General features: G+C 35.1%; 1 protein-coding gene across 1 annotated transcript in view; it reads right to left on the bottom strand.

Annotated features, from left to right (window-relative positions):
- Positions 1–3920: 3920 nt before the first annotated feature.
- LOC149777599 (matrilin-1-like) overlaps positions 3921–20564 on the bottom strand; it is a 47950-nt gene continuing 31306 nt past the window's right edge. Inside the window, exons 9-14 of the mRNA XM_089942239.1 lie at positions 19320–19364; positions 18622–18654; positions 10048–10184; positions 7778–8063; positions 5131–5265; positions 3921–4066 (exon numbers count right to left, since the gene is read on the bottom strand). Of these exons, the coding sequence (XP_089798365.1) occupies positions 4053–4066; positions 5131–5265; positions 7778–8063; positions 10048–10184; positions 18622–18654; positions 19320–19364 (650 nt within the window). The 3' untranslated portion in view covers positions 3921–4052. The remainder of the gene's footprint in view (positions 4067–5130; positions 5266–7777; positions 8064–10047; positions 10185–18621; positions 18655–19319; positions 19365–20564) is intronic.

Below are 20564 nucleotides of genomic sequence, written 5' to 3' on the forward strand. Positions count from 1 at the left end.
GTAATAATCAGTGTTTTTGGAACTGTAAATATATTTTGTACATCTGTTCCTTCGTTTTCGTCATTTTCACTATCTGAGTGAACACATTTGTACTTATATGAGTAAAATATCACAGTTTTACTATATGAGTAAAACGTCATTCTTTCGTTGTGAAATCACTGTGAATCATTCACCCCTTGTTCTTATACTGTGTTAGGTCATTTATTTGTATTTTCGTTAGTTAGGTCGTGCGGATTATGCTAATTGATCCAATATTCGGATATTATGCGCACGTATTAATCATAATTCCTTTCTCATTCAAGTCATTCGTTATTAAACATTGTATTTGTATCACCATCAAGTGTTCCGTTGTAAAATCCAAAATTGTTACAATGGTTCTTCTGTTACAAAAATCATTTGGATCTTCAAATTGTTTCTGTTTTGCAATCGCAAATTTGGTTTCTGTGTGAATTTATTTCGACAGGGCTTGTGCTTTTCAGGCTAATGACCTTTATCTTACAAAACAGTTTTTATGTGGTCTGTATTCGGTTGTAATTTTTAATTTTTGTGTCATTCTCATATATCTCTTTTCAAGCTTATAAAGCGTAGATCTAATTTTCAATTAATGTAGGAAATCCAACTCAATTTTCTGGCCTTTCTGTAAAAATCAGGAAATCTTTTCTTCGGAAGTGGAAGATAACAGTAAGTCAAATTCTCTGAAGGAAATTAATGACCTGACATTTGAGAAACTCAAACTGAGTTAGCTATGTGTTAATTGGACCTAATAAATTACAAAATGTAATACCCAAATTCATTCTGGCTTTTTAAGAGTGTGCTACCAAATAAATAGGGCAAGGGGAAGTTGATTATAGCTGTCAGTGTTATAACTATAATCAGATTTACCCATTAAGTCTAACTATAATCAGATTCGCACATCAATAAATGATTTTCGTATCTGTAACTGCCAACTCGGACTAGTAAAGATTGATATTAATATGTTAAAACCTTCTCCCTTGGGAACTCTTTCTCTCAAATGATGACTGGTGAATTTAGAGGACCCTAGCTGATGACAACCAGTTCTAAAGGGAGAAGGGAACAAAATATTTAATACTTCAACTAACGTAATGCGATATCACAGTAGTGCCAGGCAGAAACTATATTTTTCCCGTAACGAAGAAAGCATAATGTAGTCGAGGCGAAAATAGCTCATATTCTAAGGTTGGTCCCTGTAAACATGTCACCGGAACTCGAGAACGTAACATGTAATGCACTAAAGATCGAATAATATTGATAACTTAAGTACTCAAAGAGGTTTCCATATTTAACAAATGACTTTTCCTTTGGTACCTTGATTAATTTATGAAATTTGATGATCCTTTATGGTCTAATGTATTTGCGCATTATTCGTACTGAAATTTCTATTGATATGCTAATTTTTTTAATTAAATGACTTGTTTATTATAGAAGAAAACTTTTGTCGATTACAAAGTTTAGGTGGTAGCTGGACTGAAAATTACATTCGCATCTGTTATCACAGTTTGAATATCTATGCCAAATTGGATGGGAATATATCTCAATGTCTTTGGTTAGCTGGTTTTCTTTATGTTCATTGTTGAACAAATTTATGAGTTATTTTTTTTTTGTATGGGAAGTATGGAAAATATACGATTTTATAACATGTATAAGTGTGTAAATTCGGAAAGAAGTCAAAATTTTTAGCACTAAGTGAGAGTGACAATAACAAGGTAAAGGTTACTTAAAAAGCAATAGAAATTTGGTTGTCCCTACATATTTGCTGTTTGACCCACCTTTAGTCCGTCGTACTGTTTATATCTCTTTCCCACTGCCTGTCCGAATTCCTATACGTCTTGTCTTCATTTCATCCCATCGATCTCCATGTGAAATTTCTCAGAGTGTCATAGATGTGTCATGGCTAGTTTTCATGATTACATAACAATTTACTCTTACATCACACAGCAGTAGAGTGTAACATTGTCGCTTAGCTTGAAAGAATAATATGCGAGTGATAAGGGTATATTCAGCCTATTCAGCTGAAAAACTGACTTGCTGGTAATTGTGAAACGTAACCGTCTCTAAAACATGACATATTTGGCTGTACGAATATTTAATGCAAACGTGCTAAATTCGTTACTACAACTTTGCAGTCGTATATATATATATATATATATATATATATATATATATATATATATATATATATATATATGTATGTATGTATGTATCTGTCTGTGTGTGTATGTGTGTGTGTGTGTGTGTGTATTGTAAGGATGCAAATTTCTGTCGATCTATGAAAAACACATTAATTTGGGACAGACTGGGTCAGAGAACAATTAATTAGATTTATGGGGATATGTGCTTGTTGATCGCTATACTGCAAAGATTTCTAATGTCTGTATCAGGAGAGGAAGCGATTCTTAATTAAATCTTCGTTTCTTTAACCGTGAGACACCCTAGAAAGGGAAGGTTAACTTCCATTTTATATCGGAATTGTCAGATGCTGAGTTTTGTTTCAGAATCAGTTGTTTGGAAATCTAGAAGTCAGGCTTACCGCAATTTTGTCGCCTAGTTATAAAAGGCGGTAAATATATTTAATCCTGATTGGTTACGCTAAATAATGGGCGTAGTTCCACACGAAATTATTTCTTGGGGTTAAATTGCCCTCATCGAAAAAATCTAGTCAGTCTGCATTTTTCCTGCAAGAGTGAAAATAAAGAGGACTCTGAGACTGAATTTGGAAGAAATTCTCCCGTAAAACATTTTTCAAAGGGACCGGATGTCTGGAAAGTTAGCGTACACAAGTCTGGCGGTAGAGTCGAATAAAGCTTGAAAGAACAAGGTATTTGCGTCAATCTCATGTAATTCGCTGATACCAATATAATGATTTGATTGAATTTAATTGTTTATATTTGCATGAATTTATTTGTATAAATCCCTAGATCAGTTCCCTCGATATGAGTATAACTGTGTTGAGTTCATCTATCTGAATTCGTACAATGATCTTCTTTATACAAGTTTGACGAATTGTTTGAATTTTTCGTCTTGTTTTTATAGGAATTGGGTGTTCTAAGATATCACGCATTACTTTAGTTGATATGAGTTACGAGAATCAGTGTGAATTCTTCAATCTTAGATGATTTCACGTATGATAAAGACTTGAATGTGTATATTCTCTGAAAATAAAGTAGTCAAGCCATATAATTAATTTCATTCATTCATTTGTGTAATTGAGACGAGAACGGAACTGTTATGTCGCGTGTGATGTGAATGTGAGTCAGGAGGGAATACCATTAGGAAGTATATTAATCTTATGAAATTGGGTTTGTTTATGATCTGCCGTGTTTAGCTTGACCAGATAGCTTTTGGTATCTGTTTTGATTTAGATAAAACGATATATGACATAACGAGAAGGAAGTAATGATCTGTTCCCAGTAGGACAATTGACAGAAGATTGAGGTTGCTTCTCTGTTTATTTGACAGGGGAAATTGCTCCACGGACATATCCACTGACGTATCTACTGATATATTTACGTCCCTACTTATCCAAGTATCTACGTATCTACGTACTTACGTATCCACCTACCCACACAAAGTTTGAGGGCCGAAAAGAGACGAGACAGTAGGGGGGTCGGAGAAGGAAAGATTCTGCCCATATAATCAAAACGCTGCTGGACTTTTTGAAGTCACAAGATAATTATTTTTATATTTATTACATTTGGGATTTCTTTGGTGTAAGTTGCATACGTGGTAAAATAAAAACTGAGAAAAACTAAAAATGAAAACACTAATACAAGATAACTCCGTGTATATTGTCACAATCAATGGGGTTTATTGATTTTATATATATATATATATATATATATATATATATATATATATATATATATATATATATATATATATATATAAAATCTCCAATCGTATAATGATTCACATTTTACTGAAGCAGAATAATATAAAATATCGACTCCAAAAGTCACTGATCTCTCATGTGGTCAGTCTCGCGTTTGGGCCCATCACTCATATGGTCAGTCTAAAGTCTTAGCGCCATTATTTTAAACTCTGATATCTGTAAAGAAAGACAGAAAATAAAACATTTTTTGTACAATTTTCAACTTGATTGCTAATAACATTTCCTCATAGGTAAGTATGATTTCTAATTACAGAACTGTGCTTTAGCAGTAGAAATCGCAACATAAACGAAAAAGCTTTTTATTATATGTATTTTTTTTTCTTGCAAAACAATCCAAAAATAGTAAAAGGTTTATTGTCATGTTGATCACAGCTGATCTGTTGGTGGTTTATAACATGCAGGGCTATAATCGCATGTATATATTTCACATATTCCAATATATTTTTAAAGTCAGAGCGTATATGCCGATGAACCACTGCATAATAATTTAATAATTATATTAAATAATCTTCTTACAAACTCATTTCTTTCGTAAGGACTGTTTACAATAACGTCAATGAAGTAACCATTAAATTATATTTTATTTTTAATTTAATTTTTATTTATTCAGGGTATTGAGGCTTTCAATTTTTGAATGAACTGAAGTTCTCCCCTATAGCTTGATGAATTTCATTCATCTCATATATCAGGGATGTACAACCTTTGTCGGCCAAGGGCCAGATTGCATTTTTCTAAGACCACTCGAGGGCCGCAAACACTGATTTCTTTGATATAATTACTGTTCACGAGCCATATTTCTGTGTTGTTTTAATTTTCCCTAAGGGCAGGACAGAAACACGTTCGCGGATTGTGCACCCCTGTTATATATGAATCATCGTCTTTTTCAAACCATACATGTTTGGAGTTAATTACGTATAATGCTCAGATGCGACTTACATGCCGTTTAATTTGGTTAGTTTGTATACAGAAACTGGGCAACACAGTATGTCTTTTATGTACTTATGTATAAACAGACTTGTTCCCTACCGTGTTCACTACGTAATAGACACAAAAAGAAAGCAGAGTACCAGACTAGAATAGACATCTTAAATTTTATACATTTTAGCAGATGGAAGGTAGTTCAGTTTGAGAGAACGATATGAGTATAGTGTACATTTGGTTCTTAGAGTGTACGTTTCTTTATACTGACATCTTGACTTGTTGACTCGAGACAATATTACCTATGCAGGTTTCTTTGATAATTTCATTTTCGATTGAAGTCAGTGAAGCATAGTCGTCCACGTGGAACACATACTTGCTACTTGGTCGAGATGCAATGGTCACCAATTCGTCTTTATCGACTTGATTTCCAACGCCTGTAATATAATTGTTTGGGTAAAAATGACTGTCCCTTTACAATACACAGTCTGAATGTTCAAACAATAATTTCTCTTACAATAGGCATCTTAACACATGGCAACTTTAAAGTCAAGGTAAACTGAGGTAAATTCTACCTCATTCCATGAGTAGCTGTATTGCCCACGCTGTAGTATAAACTATTCGTATACGTTATTACTTGTACCCTGAATGCATCCATTTAGTACGATACTGTTATGTAGTTGTAGTATAAACTATTCGTACACGCTATTACTTGTACCCTGAATGCATCCATTTAGTACGATACTGTTACGTAGTTGTAGTGTAAACTATTTATATACACTATTACTTGTACCTTGAATGCATCCATTTAGTACGATACTGTTATGTAGTTCTAGTATAAACTATTCGTATACGTTATTATTTGTACCCTGAATGCATCCATTTAGTACGATACTGTTATGTAGTTGTAGTGTAAACTATTTGTATACACTATTACTTGTACCCTGAATGCATCCATTTAGTACGATACTGTTATGTAGTTGTAGTATAAACTATTCGTACACGCTATTACTTGTACCCTGAATGCATCCATTTAGTACGATACTGTTATGTAGTTGTAGTATAAACTATTCGTACACGCTATTACTTGTACCCTGAATGCATCCATTTAGTACGATACTGTTATGTAGTTGTAGTGTAAACTATTTGTATACACTATTACTTGTACCCTGAATGCATCCATTTAGTACGATACTGTTATGTAGTTCTAGTATAAACTATTCGTATACGTTATTATTTGTACCCTGAATGCATCCATTTAGTACGATACTGTTATGTAGTTGTAGTGTAAACTATTTATATACACTATTACTTGTACCCTGAATGCATCCATTTAGTACGATACTGTTATGTAGTTCTAGTATAAACTATTCGTATACGTTATTATTTGTACCCTGAATGCATCCATTTAGTACGATACTGCTATGTAGTTGTAGTGTAAACTATTCGTATACACTATTACTTGTACCCTGAATGCATCCATTTAGTACGATACTGTTATGTAGTTGTAGTGTAAACTATTCGTATAGGTTATTATTTGTACCCTGAATGCATCCATTTAGTACGATACTGTTATGTAGTTGTAGTATAAACTATTCGTACACACTATTACTTGTACCCTGAATGCATCCATTTAGTACGATACTGTTATGTATTTCTAGCATAAACTATTCGTATACGCTATTACTTGTACCCTGAATGCATCCATTTAGTACGATACTGTTATGTATTTCTAGTATAAAAACTATTCGTATACGCTATTACTTGTACCCTGAATGCATCCATTTAGTACGATACTGCTATGTAGTTGTAGTGTAAACTATTTGTATACACTATTACTTGTACCCTGAATGCATCCATTTAGTACGATACTGTTATGTAGTTGTAGTATAAACTATTCGTATACGTTATTATTTGTACCCTGAATGCATCCATTTAGTACGATACTGTTATGTAGTTGTAGTGTAAACTATTTGTATACACTATTACTTGTACCCTGAATGCATCCATTTAGTACGATACTGTTATGTAGTTCTAGTATAAACTATTCGTATACGCTATTACTTGTACCCTGAATGCATCCATTTAGTACGATACTGTTATATATTTCTAGCATGAACTATTCGTATACGCTATTACTTGTACCCTGAATGCATCCATTTAGTAAGATATTGCTATGTAGTTGTAGTATACACTCATGGGCTCCCGCAGCATAGGTCGGGGGGGGGGGGAAATCACGTGACCCTCTCTTGAAATCATACTGCATATATATATATATATATATATATATATATATATATATATATATATATTCCGACAAGTTTAATCATGCAAATGAAGATGAAAATACGTCACAAGATTCTGTTCAAAACGCTTAGTAAATGTTAGCATTAGTTTCAGACTGCCAGACTGCTTACAATACTAAATCTCCCTGCCGTAACTGGCTGACCCCCCCCCCCCGCAAACAATCCAGAGGCGCCTATGTATAGACTATTCGTATACGCTATTACTTGTACCCTGAATGCATCCATTTAGTTTCTAAAAATAGCGACATATATAAAAAAAATTATTTCGAACTCAAAAAGTGTGTGTGTGAGAAACAGAGGTTATTAATGTGCATGGCTGACTGAATAGGTCCTGAACAGTTTTCGTGTGGGCAAATTGTTTTCTCAGACCAGATTTTTAGTACAACATAATAACCTATATAGACTGAGTTCAATATTGGAAAATAGTGAATAGTAACAAATAGTGCATGATGTATGGACATTGTTTTAACGTAAATAATAATCCTGGAATATGTTTGAAAAAGTCCTGAAACGAAAAATTAACGCGCAAGTTAAAAGATCTTTGTTTCGATGATATTACTGGAAATAATAGAAATAATGAGAACGTGGAATGAGATGAGGAATCGACAAATGATGAAGAATAACAAAAGGAAGGAAAAGTTACCGATAGCAAATGTTCTAATCTGCTTTGCATGGACGAATCCAGCGGAATTTGCTGTCAGCCTTGGTTCCTGGGACAACCCATCTGTAATCACAACAGCCACGAAAGGTATGCCTGGACGACGGTAGATGAAGATGTTATCCACGAGGGTTTGAAGGGCATGCCACGTGTTTGTGAAGCCGCCTGTGTACTCAACGCCCAAAACAGCCTTTTTTAAGGACATCTTGTCGGTGTAAGTCTCCAAATTAAACTCAACTTTTGAAGTGTTGCTAAACGTTACCATCGCGACCTTTTTTGAACAACAAGTCAAATCATGGTGATAAATAATCATATCAAATAATTTTTGTAGATTAAAGATATTATCAATTAGGAAATATCATCTAGCTTATATTTTTGAGTGTCATCGCCCTAGAAGAGAGATCTCACAGACTGAATAAAATTCTAGATGGTCCTAATTTATAAGAATTAAATCAGACTTGAACACAGAACATTTGATAAGAGTTGATCAACCAAGAAGGTAAATTTTATATCTATAAAATTATTGAGCATCATCACAAACACAAACACACACAGGTGAAGTTGTTTGCATTTGAAACATGCACAGTGGAGAGAATTTTGACATACTTATGTTACTTTCATGTACTGTGGCTGAAATTTCTTTGGATATTGTACTTATTGATATTGTACATGATCTAAACACAGTTAACCAAAATGACTTTCCTCATGGTCTTGAAAAATCAAGCTGAATTTGTTTTAAAAAACATTATCTTTAGCACTTATTAAAATGGGAAAACTAATTTAGCCAGACCGGATAATACCAGCTTCTGAAAGAGCTACGAATGAATTACAAAATATGTACTGTAAAACAGTTATCGGCTCATTGTTTTGACAATTTACCTCTGGAGTCAAGGAAGTGAAAAAGCGGAGCTAGCAGTTCTTTGATATATGAATATCCGAAGTAAGGTCAAGCTGTATATTCTATAACTTAACTTACACATTACATTCATTAATCTTGCACCAATTTAAAGGCAATTAAACGTTCTTTCAAAACCACATAAGATATAAAAGGCCATTATAACCAGTAAAGAAAAACCTGGGAAATTATATTTTTTCTCTAAAAATCTAACCCTATGCGAAATACGAAATTATAGAGCACCACAGTAACTACTTACCTTCGAAACTGAAGAGTTTAGCAACGTGCAGAAACTAAACACCTCCGAAACTGAATATTTCAAAATGGGAGTACTCCAGTGAGCATGGAGAAAATTTTATAATTTAAGATAACTCGTTAGCACATTTTTACCTAGGATTTCACTTAGTCCAATTACGATCAAGACATATATTAGATTGACCTAAGCGATTCATTAGAACAAAACAAAATAACAGGGGTCAAGTGTCCGCTGGTTGGGGTAGTTGATAATATCCAAAAGTGTATAGTGAATCTCCACATAACATATTCGTTTACTTAATAGCGAGAGTTAAGAGTGATTTTAGCCGTTCAACCTGATTATGGCACTTAGTGATGGCGATCCATAATCCGCGCCCCAGGCCTATTAAAATGTAATACATTTCAGCAGTTTTCGTTATTTTCGAGTTTCTCTTTAATTTCCATATGGAAATACAGTGCAGGATCCATTCTTTAGAGTCATAAATTTTCAATGTGGGGTAAAGAGTTAGAGAAGCATCTAGACGTCCTTCTTTATATTCCCACACGTATTTTTGGGGTGGCTTTTTTTCATCGGCCAGATAATGTTTATATTACCTGCAACAAAGTATACTTCGCATTGGAAACATCATTCTTTTCTAACTGGGTGGGGGTGGATTTTGGTGAGCCAATAATCACGTACATAAAGTTTATTTTAAATGATGCCAGTTCTGCAGCATATGTAGATGAAAACGGACTAAATCTATCTTTAAATATTGTATTATCCCCGATAACCTTGCCAATGTTCATTGTAACGCATGAACCGGTTTTTAGTTACACTCGCGGACGGGAGACATGGTAACTCGTTTAGTAGACTGTCAGATTCGTAATTCAGTGGTGGTGGGTTCAAAACCCGCACGGGCCAGTCAACATTAGTTACAGTTGTGTGTCCTTTGATGAAAGCACATAACTCCCGTTTACTGTGCATGATATAGTCAGTGTGTCAAAATGCCATTGGAACCCAGAAACAATACACCGAGAGAGAGAGAGAGAGAGATCCGAAGATAAGAATAAAACTTCGCTTTTCTGAATAGTGGGGTAGTTAAATATACCAAACTTGAATTCTTACTCTTGAACTTCCAGGCCTAATATCCAACATGTCAATGATGTCATTAACAAAATTCATTTGCTTCTCAAAGTTTAGGACGTAGATACTGCTTGATTTGTCCAAGACGAAGACCAAGTCTACAGGATTCTTCTCGCAGACTGAAAGGAAAGTGGACTTTTTTAATCCATGGAACGATTATGCTGTAGCTTATTTTTCAGGATTACTTGGACATTTATCGTTCTTACATTTTGAGAGATATTCGACTTTAGTGCATATTATAACGTAATTGCCCTACAAAAAGTTATATACTTAACATACTTCTGCATAGGATGGATCCTATTTTTAAATAATTTATAAAGATAAAAAACATACTCATTTGCTACACTGTGGTAACACGACGACAGCACAATTTGGATATATCAGTTATGTCTACATAATCATATCATTACATTGCAACCAGTAATTTGTCTTGAGAACTTACAAGACGTCATATTTATTACATATTATATTTATTACATATGTTATACAAAGATCTCTTCATGATATGACAGCATAATACTTACATACAAAGTGTCACTTTTAAAAAGAAAGAAAAAATCCTGATAAGCATATGTTTTGTTGTTCATGAATACAGTGCATGGCGGTTATTTTGTTTAGAGATTGTAAACATTTGAAAGAATGATGCAGATTTCCACAGAAAAATTAAAATGTTTGATACTAAATATTGCTTGTATTATTTAAAGAACACATGTATGCATATATATATATATATATATATATATATATATATATATATATATATATATATATATATATATATATATATATGAAAATTATTCAAAGATTATATTTTAAGTTAACCTCGATTTGAATTAAGCAGTTTCCCACAACTTCACCGTAAAATTGTTCATAACATCCACATCGGCTCATCTGTGTTTAAAAGACGTGTTTTATTTCCCGACCATGACCCATACGTGCCTAGGTGCTTTTAATCAACTCTTACGGTCTCCGTGGATGCGATATAAGAACAGCGCACAATCGTAGTCGTAAGCAGCAGCAGACAATCAGATACTCACCTATCATCTGTGGCTGCTGATGGTGAGATTTCCTTGTTTCTTATGAAAATGAATAAACCGGCTGAACCAGTCTCTGTTAAAACGAATAAAATTAACTCTCAGTGATGACCTAACATGACCATTCCTTTAGTTTGAATGAGCCAATCAAAGTTTCACTTCCAAGCACAGTCACTTATTGATCGATAAAATGGACATTTTCATAGATGTATAGGAGATTGTTAAATTGCGTTATTGATGACGTATTTTTGATTATGCGTACTCATGAAAATTGAGGAAATCACAGTAAGGGTGATAAAGGAGCGTAGCGGACTGTCACCCATGGCTTGCGACAATAGAGCGCAATCTTCTTGTTATACTTCTCACGCTAATGCCAAGAACCTCGTTCTCCGGTTGAGAACTTAATCAACTCTGATGATGGAGTAAACAAGAAGAACGATTGCGGAACATGCCAAATGTTGTTGCGCCATTACGTTGATTCCAGGTCAGCTCGAGTTGTTGGGGTTATACATGAAAACATGCTATTGGAATTTAGGACAAAATCTCAAACAGAAAGCCAAAAGACGGCCTTAAAAATGGCGCATATTACACTGGACAACAAATTTTTACAAAAGTCATGTTACTGAAATAAAATTAGTCAATTCTTATCAATTTTTATGTGCTGAACACGAATATGACAGTCAAATTGCAAAATTGGCTCTAGTTTTTTTGTAATCTGCAAGAAATTAATGTTTACATAACGAAATGCATTCCAATAGTAAAAGGTCAACTGTAATAGCCTACCTATAAAAAATCAAGTCATTGACTACATCTTAGATTTCTTCGCCTGTCTCTTGTACAGCTGTTCGGGAGCATCTCTGAGGAGTGTCCAGCAGTAGTCAGCCAGCATTGTAGTGGACCATTTTCCCTGGTATCTTTGTTCCATTGTTGCGATATCTTGATGAAAACGTTCGCCGTGTTCATCACTAACAATACCACAGTTGCTAGGAAAGAAATCCAAATGGGAATGAAGGAAGTGAATCTTTAGAGACATATTGCAGCCAAGTTTCTTATACTTCATCAACATGTCTTCTACTAGTTCCTTATAGTTTTCTGCCCTAACATTTCCGAGGAAGTTTGTAGAAACTAGGCGAAAAGCATTCCATGCTTGTTTCGCGTCACCTTCCAGCAAGTTGTTGAACCGGTCATCTTTGAAAAGCTCTCGAATCTGAGGACCCACAAAAACTCCCTCTTTAATCTTTGCTTCGCTGAGTCGAGGGAATTTTTCATGCAGGTATCGGAATGCTGGCAAAGTCCGGTCAATGGCTTTCACGAAGTTCTTCATCAAACCTAGTTTGATGTGAAGGGGTGGTAGCAAGATTTTCTGAGCCTCAACCAGAGCTGGGTGTTGGATATTCTTCTCTCCAATGGCTACATTCTGCCTGTGAGTCCATTCCTTCCTCATGTAGTGCATTTCCCTTGCTCGGCTATCCCACTCGCATAAGAAACACATGTATTTTGTATATCCTTGCTGCAGTCCCATTAAAAGGGCAACTACCTTCAAATCACCACAGAGGTGCCAGCTGTACTTGTTATACTCAATGGAATTCAGTAGCTGCCTTAAGTTATCGTATGTCTCTTTCATGTGGACAGCATACGCTACTGGAATAGATGGAAGAATGTTTCCATTGTGCAAAAGCACAGCCTTGAGACTCAGTTTCGAAGAGTCCACAAATAGACTCCATTCTTGTGGGTCATGAGTGATTTTTAAAGCATTCATGAGGCCCTCAATATCGGAACAGAATATCAGATTACTTTCCTTTCTGAAGAAAGGCTCCAATTGCTGGTGGCGCTTTCGATATGCAGTAATTGTGACATCTTCTTCTAGAAGATTCCATTGTTGGAGTCTTGATCCTAGCAATTCTGCCTTGTTCTTTGATAAGTCCAAATCACGAATCAGGTCATTTAGTTCTTCCTGTGTTATTCTGTGTGGGGTTGATGATGCACCACAGTGAAAATCTGGATCACTGCATGCTGATGGACCAGGAGAAGAACAGGTCGACTCACCTTTGTCTTCGTCAGATGAATCAAGAGAATATTCTGCTGGAGGTTCTGGAATAGGAAGTCCCTCACCATGTGGAACTGGTCTCAATGCAGACGGAATGTTTGGGTAGACTATTCTCGACTTCTTTCGCTTCGTTATTCCGCCGGAAAGAGGAGGAACCAAGCAGAAGTAACAGTCATTTAGGTGGTTGCTTGGCTCTCTCCACACCATTGGGACTGCAAACGGCATTGATGACCTTTTGCAATTCAACCACTGTGAAAGCTGTGTTGTACATGTAGCACAGCATATATGCGGAGCCCAAGGCTTGTCTTGGTCACCAACCTTGCATCCGAAGTAAAGATGATATGCCTTCTTCACTTGAGAATTGATACTTTTCTTCTGGTTGGCAAATGTCACTTCCCCACAAATATAGCAAAAATTGTCCGCGGTATTAACACACTTTCGAGGCATTACTGTTCTTTATTGTACGTAAATGGATAAAATAATAAGTTTTATGTAACAGTAGCTTGAACTGTCTCGCACAACGTCTAAAATATTTTAAATGCTGAACCTATCTGATTGGGCTTTATATAGTACACTGCTTACGTCAGCTTCAGCAGCCGCCTGGCATTAGTATAATAGGCCTACACATGTATAGTACACTGCTGACGTCAACTTACTTCAGCAGCCGCATGGCATTAGTATTGCATTGCATCAGAAAATGATGCAATCAACTGTGGATGATGTGAGCATGATGGTATTATGCAATGTTACATCATTATTCCGGATGTTGCTGCAGTCCTACTGGAGAAATTTACACAGTGAAACATAGAAAATGAGGTATATGAATATCTTCAAAACGAGAGCCAATACAAATTTTTCACGGTTATATTCGTGTTCGGCACACCAAAATACTACAGATTAGGGCCTTTTCAAGTCAGTAATGATTTCACTGTTGACCAGTGTTACTGACGTTCCGGAAATTTCCTTTACTAATGAAACCAAACCAAGATCGCAACTCTAAAAATGGTTATATTATCAATAATAATAACAGTATAGATTATTTCTACAAATTTATAGACCTTAAGTTTGAAAGCATGCGAATAAAAATCACACATATATTGAAATAAAGCCCAATTTCAGTTATCATTAATTGCGTGAAAAGCATACACAGCAATTTTTTAAAACAAAAATAAAGATAAAACCAAAGAAAACTAATGTGCACAATATTTCCAAATTAATAAACCGTAATGTTTTTATTAATTGCTAAAATACACAATGTACGTAGATACTAAGATAAAGCGAAAGTCATGATATTCTCCATCTACCCGAACAAAAAAAATGTTTGACACATTTTCCATGTTTAAAACCCAAAACTGTTCACTTTCCATAAAACTTGAATAGAGAAAATATTTTGCCACTACAGTACTAAATAAAGTTATCTTTAAAGTTATTCACTGACACAGAAATCTCGGCAGCTGCTGGTTTTTTTTTTTTGTTTTTGTTTTTATTTTGTCTAGGAAGAAACTACAATCCATGCGTTGTGATTGGTCAAATATACTGTAGAAAATTCCAATCACCAAATATTGAAGAAAGAAAAAAAGATATTTAAAAAAATCTTTTTCCATCTATAAATAAACCTTGATGCAGTCATTTTTGACTATTAAACAACGGGTAGTGCTTGGTCAAGAATATAAGAAATAAGGTAGAGGCAGGACAGGTCAAAGGCTTGAAAAGGTACAAATAAGTGTAAAAGTGTCAATCTACGTTTTCGTACCTACATTCACGTAAGACTTCAGTATGTAACAGAAAGAAGCAATACCAGCAAGTTTAGTTAAATCAACAATAATGTATTTCTTTAAGTTACTAAGTGAAAATTTAAGAGACACTTACAGTACTGTGAAATAAATTCCAGATAATCCTAAATATCCTATCACTAGTCCTAAAGTATAGAATATTTCGAATGAAATCAAAACGTCTAGAATGACTTGATGTACCCCAATGATATAGACCAGAATGTCTTTGAATGAGTTTTAACTGATCCCAAAAGTAGTGTTTCAGTCCAAAAGGTCAATGAGAAATTTGTAATTCCAATGAATAATTGAAATAATTAATTCCTCTCAAATTATATCTCAACACGACTTTAAAATCTGATCATAGTTCCCTTAGAGTGATATTAAACAAGAATACAAATTGTTTTGCCAAATCTATATATACACAAATCACTTGACCTGCGAAATACTAATGGAATATTTCACTAAATTGTCAACCAGTTCGTTTCCAGAAAACTCCGTAAACAGGTTAGGCCTTGAACTAAAATTTTAGTCAATATCTTTAAAAAAATCGATAAACATCTGGTAGGAAAAAACTCTACCCTCAATAATGGACAAAGGCAAATATACAGTAAAAATCAACTATACGGAACAATACTTAGGTCAGTCTGGCTACCGTTGCACCGAAAAGATAAATGAACCTCAACAAGCACATCCCTGAGAATAACTATCTTACGCGAAACTGACGATTGTATTAGAAGGTGATAGTGGAAAATTCCTGCTTTTGAGATATCAAGTCAGGAGCCTGTGCAACTGTTGCTGTTAATTTGCTCCATGTCTTTTTGGTACGTGGAATGAAACTGAATTTGAAAGAGTTTGTCGCTGCTGCCTTTTGTAGGAACTTAGTGTTGTGGTTTTTGCCCTGGTTCGGTTACATATCGGTCAGATAATTTGTATGCGGGTATGTCTACTAGGTTGTTCACTATCTTGAATAGCATGGTCGCCTGGGCCTTGTTAGGCCAGGACTCAAGCGATTCCCAGTGAAGATGATCCGGCATGGCACTGATTCTGCTACCATTTCTTTACCCTTTGTTTGTATCTAGCAGCCTTCCTCTGAACCACCTCTATTTTATTTTTCAGGTTTTTGTTGTGTGGCTTCCACACGGTTGAACAGCACTCAAGGCCAGGTCGCACAAGAGACAAATATGCTGAGCTTTTGACTTCCTCGCTGCTTATGCGGAAATTGCGTCGAGGGAAACCATATGTTCTGTTCTCTTATTTCACCATCTTGTGTATGTGGCGTTTCTAAGAGTGATTTTCAAAGAATCCCACTTCAAGATACTTTGGTGCATACTCAGTGGCTACATTGTGCCCCTTAAATGTGTAGTTAGACATGTTGGTACTTATTTTTCATGATCCTTGGTTCAATTATGTCTAGTCCGTAGGCCTTCTGTGTCTTGCGCTTTCGCAATAAGTTGTATACACCTTCCATGGTAACTTGTGTGTCAAACATAGATGGGTAAAGATTTGCATATGGCTGGGCAGATCAATCTCGTGTTCACGCGTTTTGATAGAACGGTATTGTCAATTCAGTTATGCTGACCTTGTCTGTTGCCTCTGAATGTAGTTACGCGTGTTCCTCCAGGGGTGCCACACCACAGTGGTCTCTCCGTACGGACTTAATTTAGTTCCAAAATCTTTTCTGCTTCTTATATTGGTGGTCTTGATCGGAGTTTCCAACTTCTATCAAGTTTTCAATATATTTCTAGTAGGGCTCCTGTTATAATCGTTGGGTTATTGATTTTGTTTCTTGGTAAAGTTTTATATCTCTCACCTTTCTTGTTGCTTTCTGTCTTGCAAGCAATTTGTTCCTTCTTCTATTTTGGGGTTTAATTGATCTGTTTATCCAGGGCGTGTTTGCTTTTTTGTTGAGATAGGATCCTGGATGGTATGAATTTGAACATTGATCATTTGACATTCTACTAAAAAGTTAACATGTGTCGTTTGTAAAAAGCGTTTTCATGTAAATTATGAATGACTCTTGCGAAGTTTTCAATTATTCAATTATCCGGCCATAATCTGCCTTCATCTATTAGAAAACATTACGAGGTTGTTTCTTCACATTCATTGGTCGTACCCTCTTTGTATCCTGCTTCATGATCAGCAATTCATGGTATAACGTAGCATTGTTGATTCATATTTTGATGATTTTTAAGAACAGATCACAACCATGTTTGAGTAAATGTCAGCGACCTGTGTTTGTGTTTGTGCATTTCCAGGAAAGACTCCTTTATGATAGCTATTAGCTGTATACATTGCGCGTTGTTTGTTACTTGTGGCAGCGGACACTCGTTTTCCTAGGAAATTTCCGCCAGGTTGAAACACAATCAATGATAATAACAGTATATATTAATTCTGCAAATTTATAAACCTTAACGTTTTAATGCATACCGATATAAACTACAACGAGTTTGAGATAAAGCCCAATATCAGGTATTATTAGTTGCTCGTGGCAGTGAACATACATTTACATAACGTCACTGACAGTCTTTAAAATGGCAGAATGTGTTCAGGTTACAAGCTGCGACTCAGTCGATGTCACAAATTTACAAATATTAATATAACAGAATGGATGCAGGTTACATGCCGAGACTCAATCGTTACATAACGTCATTGATAACCTTAAATATGGCAGAATGGGTATAGATTACATGCCACGACTCAATCGAGGTCACGGAAAAACAAACTATAAAATGGCAGAGTGGGTACAGGTTACATGCCACGACTCAGTCGAGTCACGGAAAAACAATCTATAAAATGGCAGAGTGGGCACAGATTACATGCCACGACTCAGTCGAGGTCACGGAAAAACAATCTATAAAATGGCAGAGTGGGCACAGATTACATGCCACGACTCAGTCGAGGTCACGGAAAAACAATCTATAAAATGGCAGAGTGGGCACAGATTACATGCCACGAATCAGTCGAGGTCACGGAAAAACAATCTATAAAATGGCAGAGTGGGCACAGATTACATGCCACGACTCAGTCGAGGTCACGGATAAACAATCTATAAAATGGCAGAGTGGGCACAGATTACATGCCACGACTCAGTCGAGGTCACGGATAAACAATCTATAAAATGGCAGAGTGGGCACAGATTACATGCCACGACTCAGTCGAGGTCACGGAAAAACAATCTATAAAATGGCAGTGGGCACAGATTACATGCCACGACTCAGTCGAGGTCACGGAAAAACAATCTATAAAATGGCAGAGTGGGTACAGATTACATGCCACGACTCAGTCGAGGTCATGAATTATACATTTCTCCCAGGTAACCAGCCAATCACAATGACCCATAACGCAATATCTGAACCAATTTATCACTGTGACATGATTTTTATACTAGTCGTGAACAAATGTGATATTCATTGTATCATTTTCTTTTTTAATGAGTATTCTAAAAGTAAAATACGCCCTCTAAGTAGGTCGTAGATGAATAACTTTTTCTACCGATTAAGAGAACAAGCTTGCTCTCTAAACTATTTATGAAGCAAGTTTTTATTAACCCTCTAACCCTTCCTGTGATTTTATGCAACTCGTAAGCACGTGTTTCTGAAGATGAGATTGGCACAACTGACCCGAAAATACACGTAAGAATCGTAATCCCGGAAGATTCTCAGTTACACGGGTTAGAAAAGTAAATATCTGCCATCATACTTACTTTTCTTCCACCCATCTCCTGGCTTTGGCTTAGCTGAAATGATTTAAATATTCTAAAGTTTGGATTACAAGAAAGATTATTTCAGATCTATTACAGTGCATACATATCAACGTAAATTAAATTATTTCTGCACTGGAAATCAAATTGACCATTACATAACTTGATATATCTCCATGACTTAAATTTGTTGTCAGGCTGAGGCCAAACACCGTCAAGTCAGTCTTTGGTTGTCTACGTCATATTTGTAGGATCCTAAACAATAGTCCATCCAGGTATGGTTGTATGCATCATATTTGCAGTACCCAGAATAATAGTCCATCCAGGTATGGTTGTATGCATCATATTTCAAAATAGTATATACTGCATGCAACGGGAAATCATTCACACGCAATAAATCCGAAATTCAGAAATATGGTTCTTGCTCGTCGCATCTGTTCAACTTTAGTGATTAAAAAATCATAATATTAAAAATGCAACAATGAAATCGAAGTTTCTGTTTTTCATCCGTGTCACTGCAATCAATATGTGTACTTAAACACAAAAATTTAAGAACCAAAGTCGTAAAATACAATGTGCTAATAATATTGTGAAAAGTATAAAAAAAAATATGTTATAATAAGGGAATAAAATAAACCTGTAACAATGCTACAATTTAACATTGGGTTTACCGAGAATTAAAAGTATCAAGTAATACTCACGTGGTGCTGGAATTGGAATATCTGGAATGGCTGGTATTTTCGTACCTAAACACGTGAAAGTTTGGTGTTAATTTCCATAGTACACAGGTGTTAATTTCTATAGTACACAGGTGTTAATTTCTATAGTTCACACAGCCATACATCCAATTTCTTTAATATGTTGATTTGTTTCTGTATTCCATGTATACCAACACCAAAAGCAATCTTTTAAGGGGTTTTAATTAGTGCGTGCACTAGTGTAGGTGAAGGCAGCTTAAAAACACCTAAACGTACATCTGTTCTTAAATGGTGATTATAACATGGATCAAGCAGGAAATATGTGTGGGTGTGTTAGGTATATTTAATTTAATTGTTTGTCTATTAGTTTAAATATTTCATTTCATTATATGTTATTGTAATGTAAAATTGTTTGCTGGACTTAACTTTATCCAAAATTGAGTTCATATCTGCTTGACCTGATTGTCTATTTTAATTTGTTTATTTCATTTATGTAAACAACTTTAGCTTTATTATTCTCCATGTGTATGAGCTTTTTAATTGAATTATTATTCAGTTAAATATGTTGATTTGGGTCAGAGTTATGGAGATTCCAAAATAAATTTTATAGGCTATTGTGTTGCATGTATAAACAAGGTTCATTATATCATTTCAGAACGTTATTTTCCATTAGGTAATGGCTGTTTTTTGAAAATGCTAGTTTGTGACCCGAGGTCAAGCATAGAACTATATTATCTTGGGACTGTGAGGATTTTACTTTAAGCTGCATTATGCTGTGACCAGTGTGGGCTGAATTTTATTTTCTGCAAATTACTGTATTCAAGTGATTATTTTCTCTGGAAATACAAAAGTGCTCTGATAAAATTATTGGATACAGACATTCATTGGAATTTATACTGAATTAAATCCTGGAATAATATTGTCTATGATTAAACAAGAGACTATTGACACATCAGTACTTCGTAGGCTATAACAGACATGTCATTGCCTTCAATTTTAAATCTCTTCGGGATTTGAATTGAGTTTTTCATCCTGGACTTTTTATTACTAGAACTTGTGTCTTTAATTCTTTGATTATTTTTGGATTTAATTCGCAATATCGTAAGTTCTTTTGTCTCATTTTTCACTTTTGACTTTCGGAAAATAAATTATTTGTTAAATTTTACAAAGCGTGTTGTCCTCAATCTTTTCTGGTACTTATTTTAAGAGCATGGACTCATAACAGGTGAAATAATTCGACTCTCTAGT

The sequence above is a fragment of the Sinohyriopsis cumingii genome, chromosome 18 (assembly GCF_028554795.1).
Source record: "Sinohyriopsis cumingii isolate HCF-2022 chromosome 18, ASM2855479v2, whole genome shotgun sequence".
Classification (NCBI taxonomy): Eukaryota; Metazoa; Mollusca; class Bivalvia; order Unionida; family Unionidae; genus Sinohyriopsis; species Sinohyriopsis cumingii.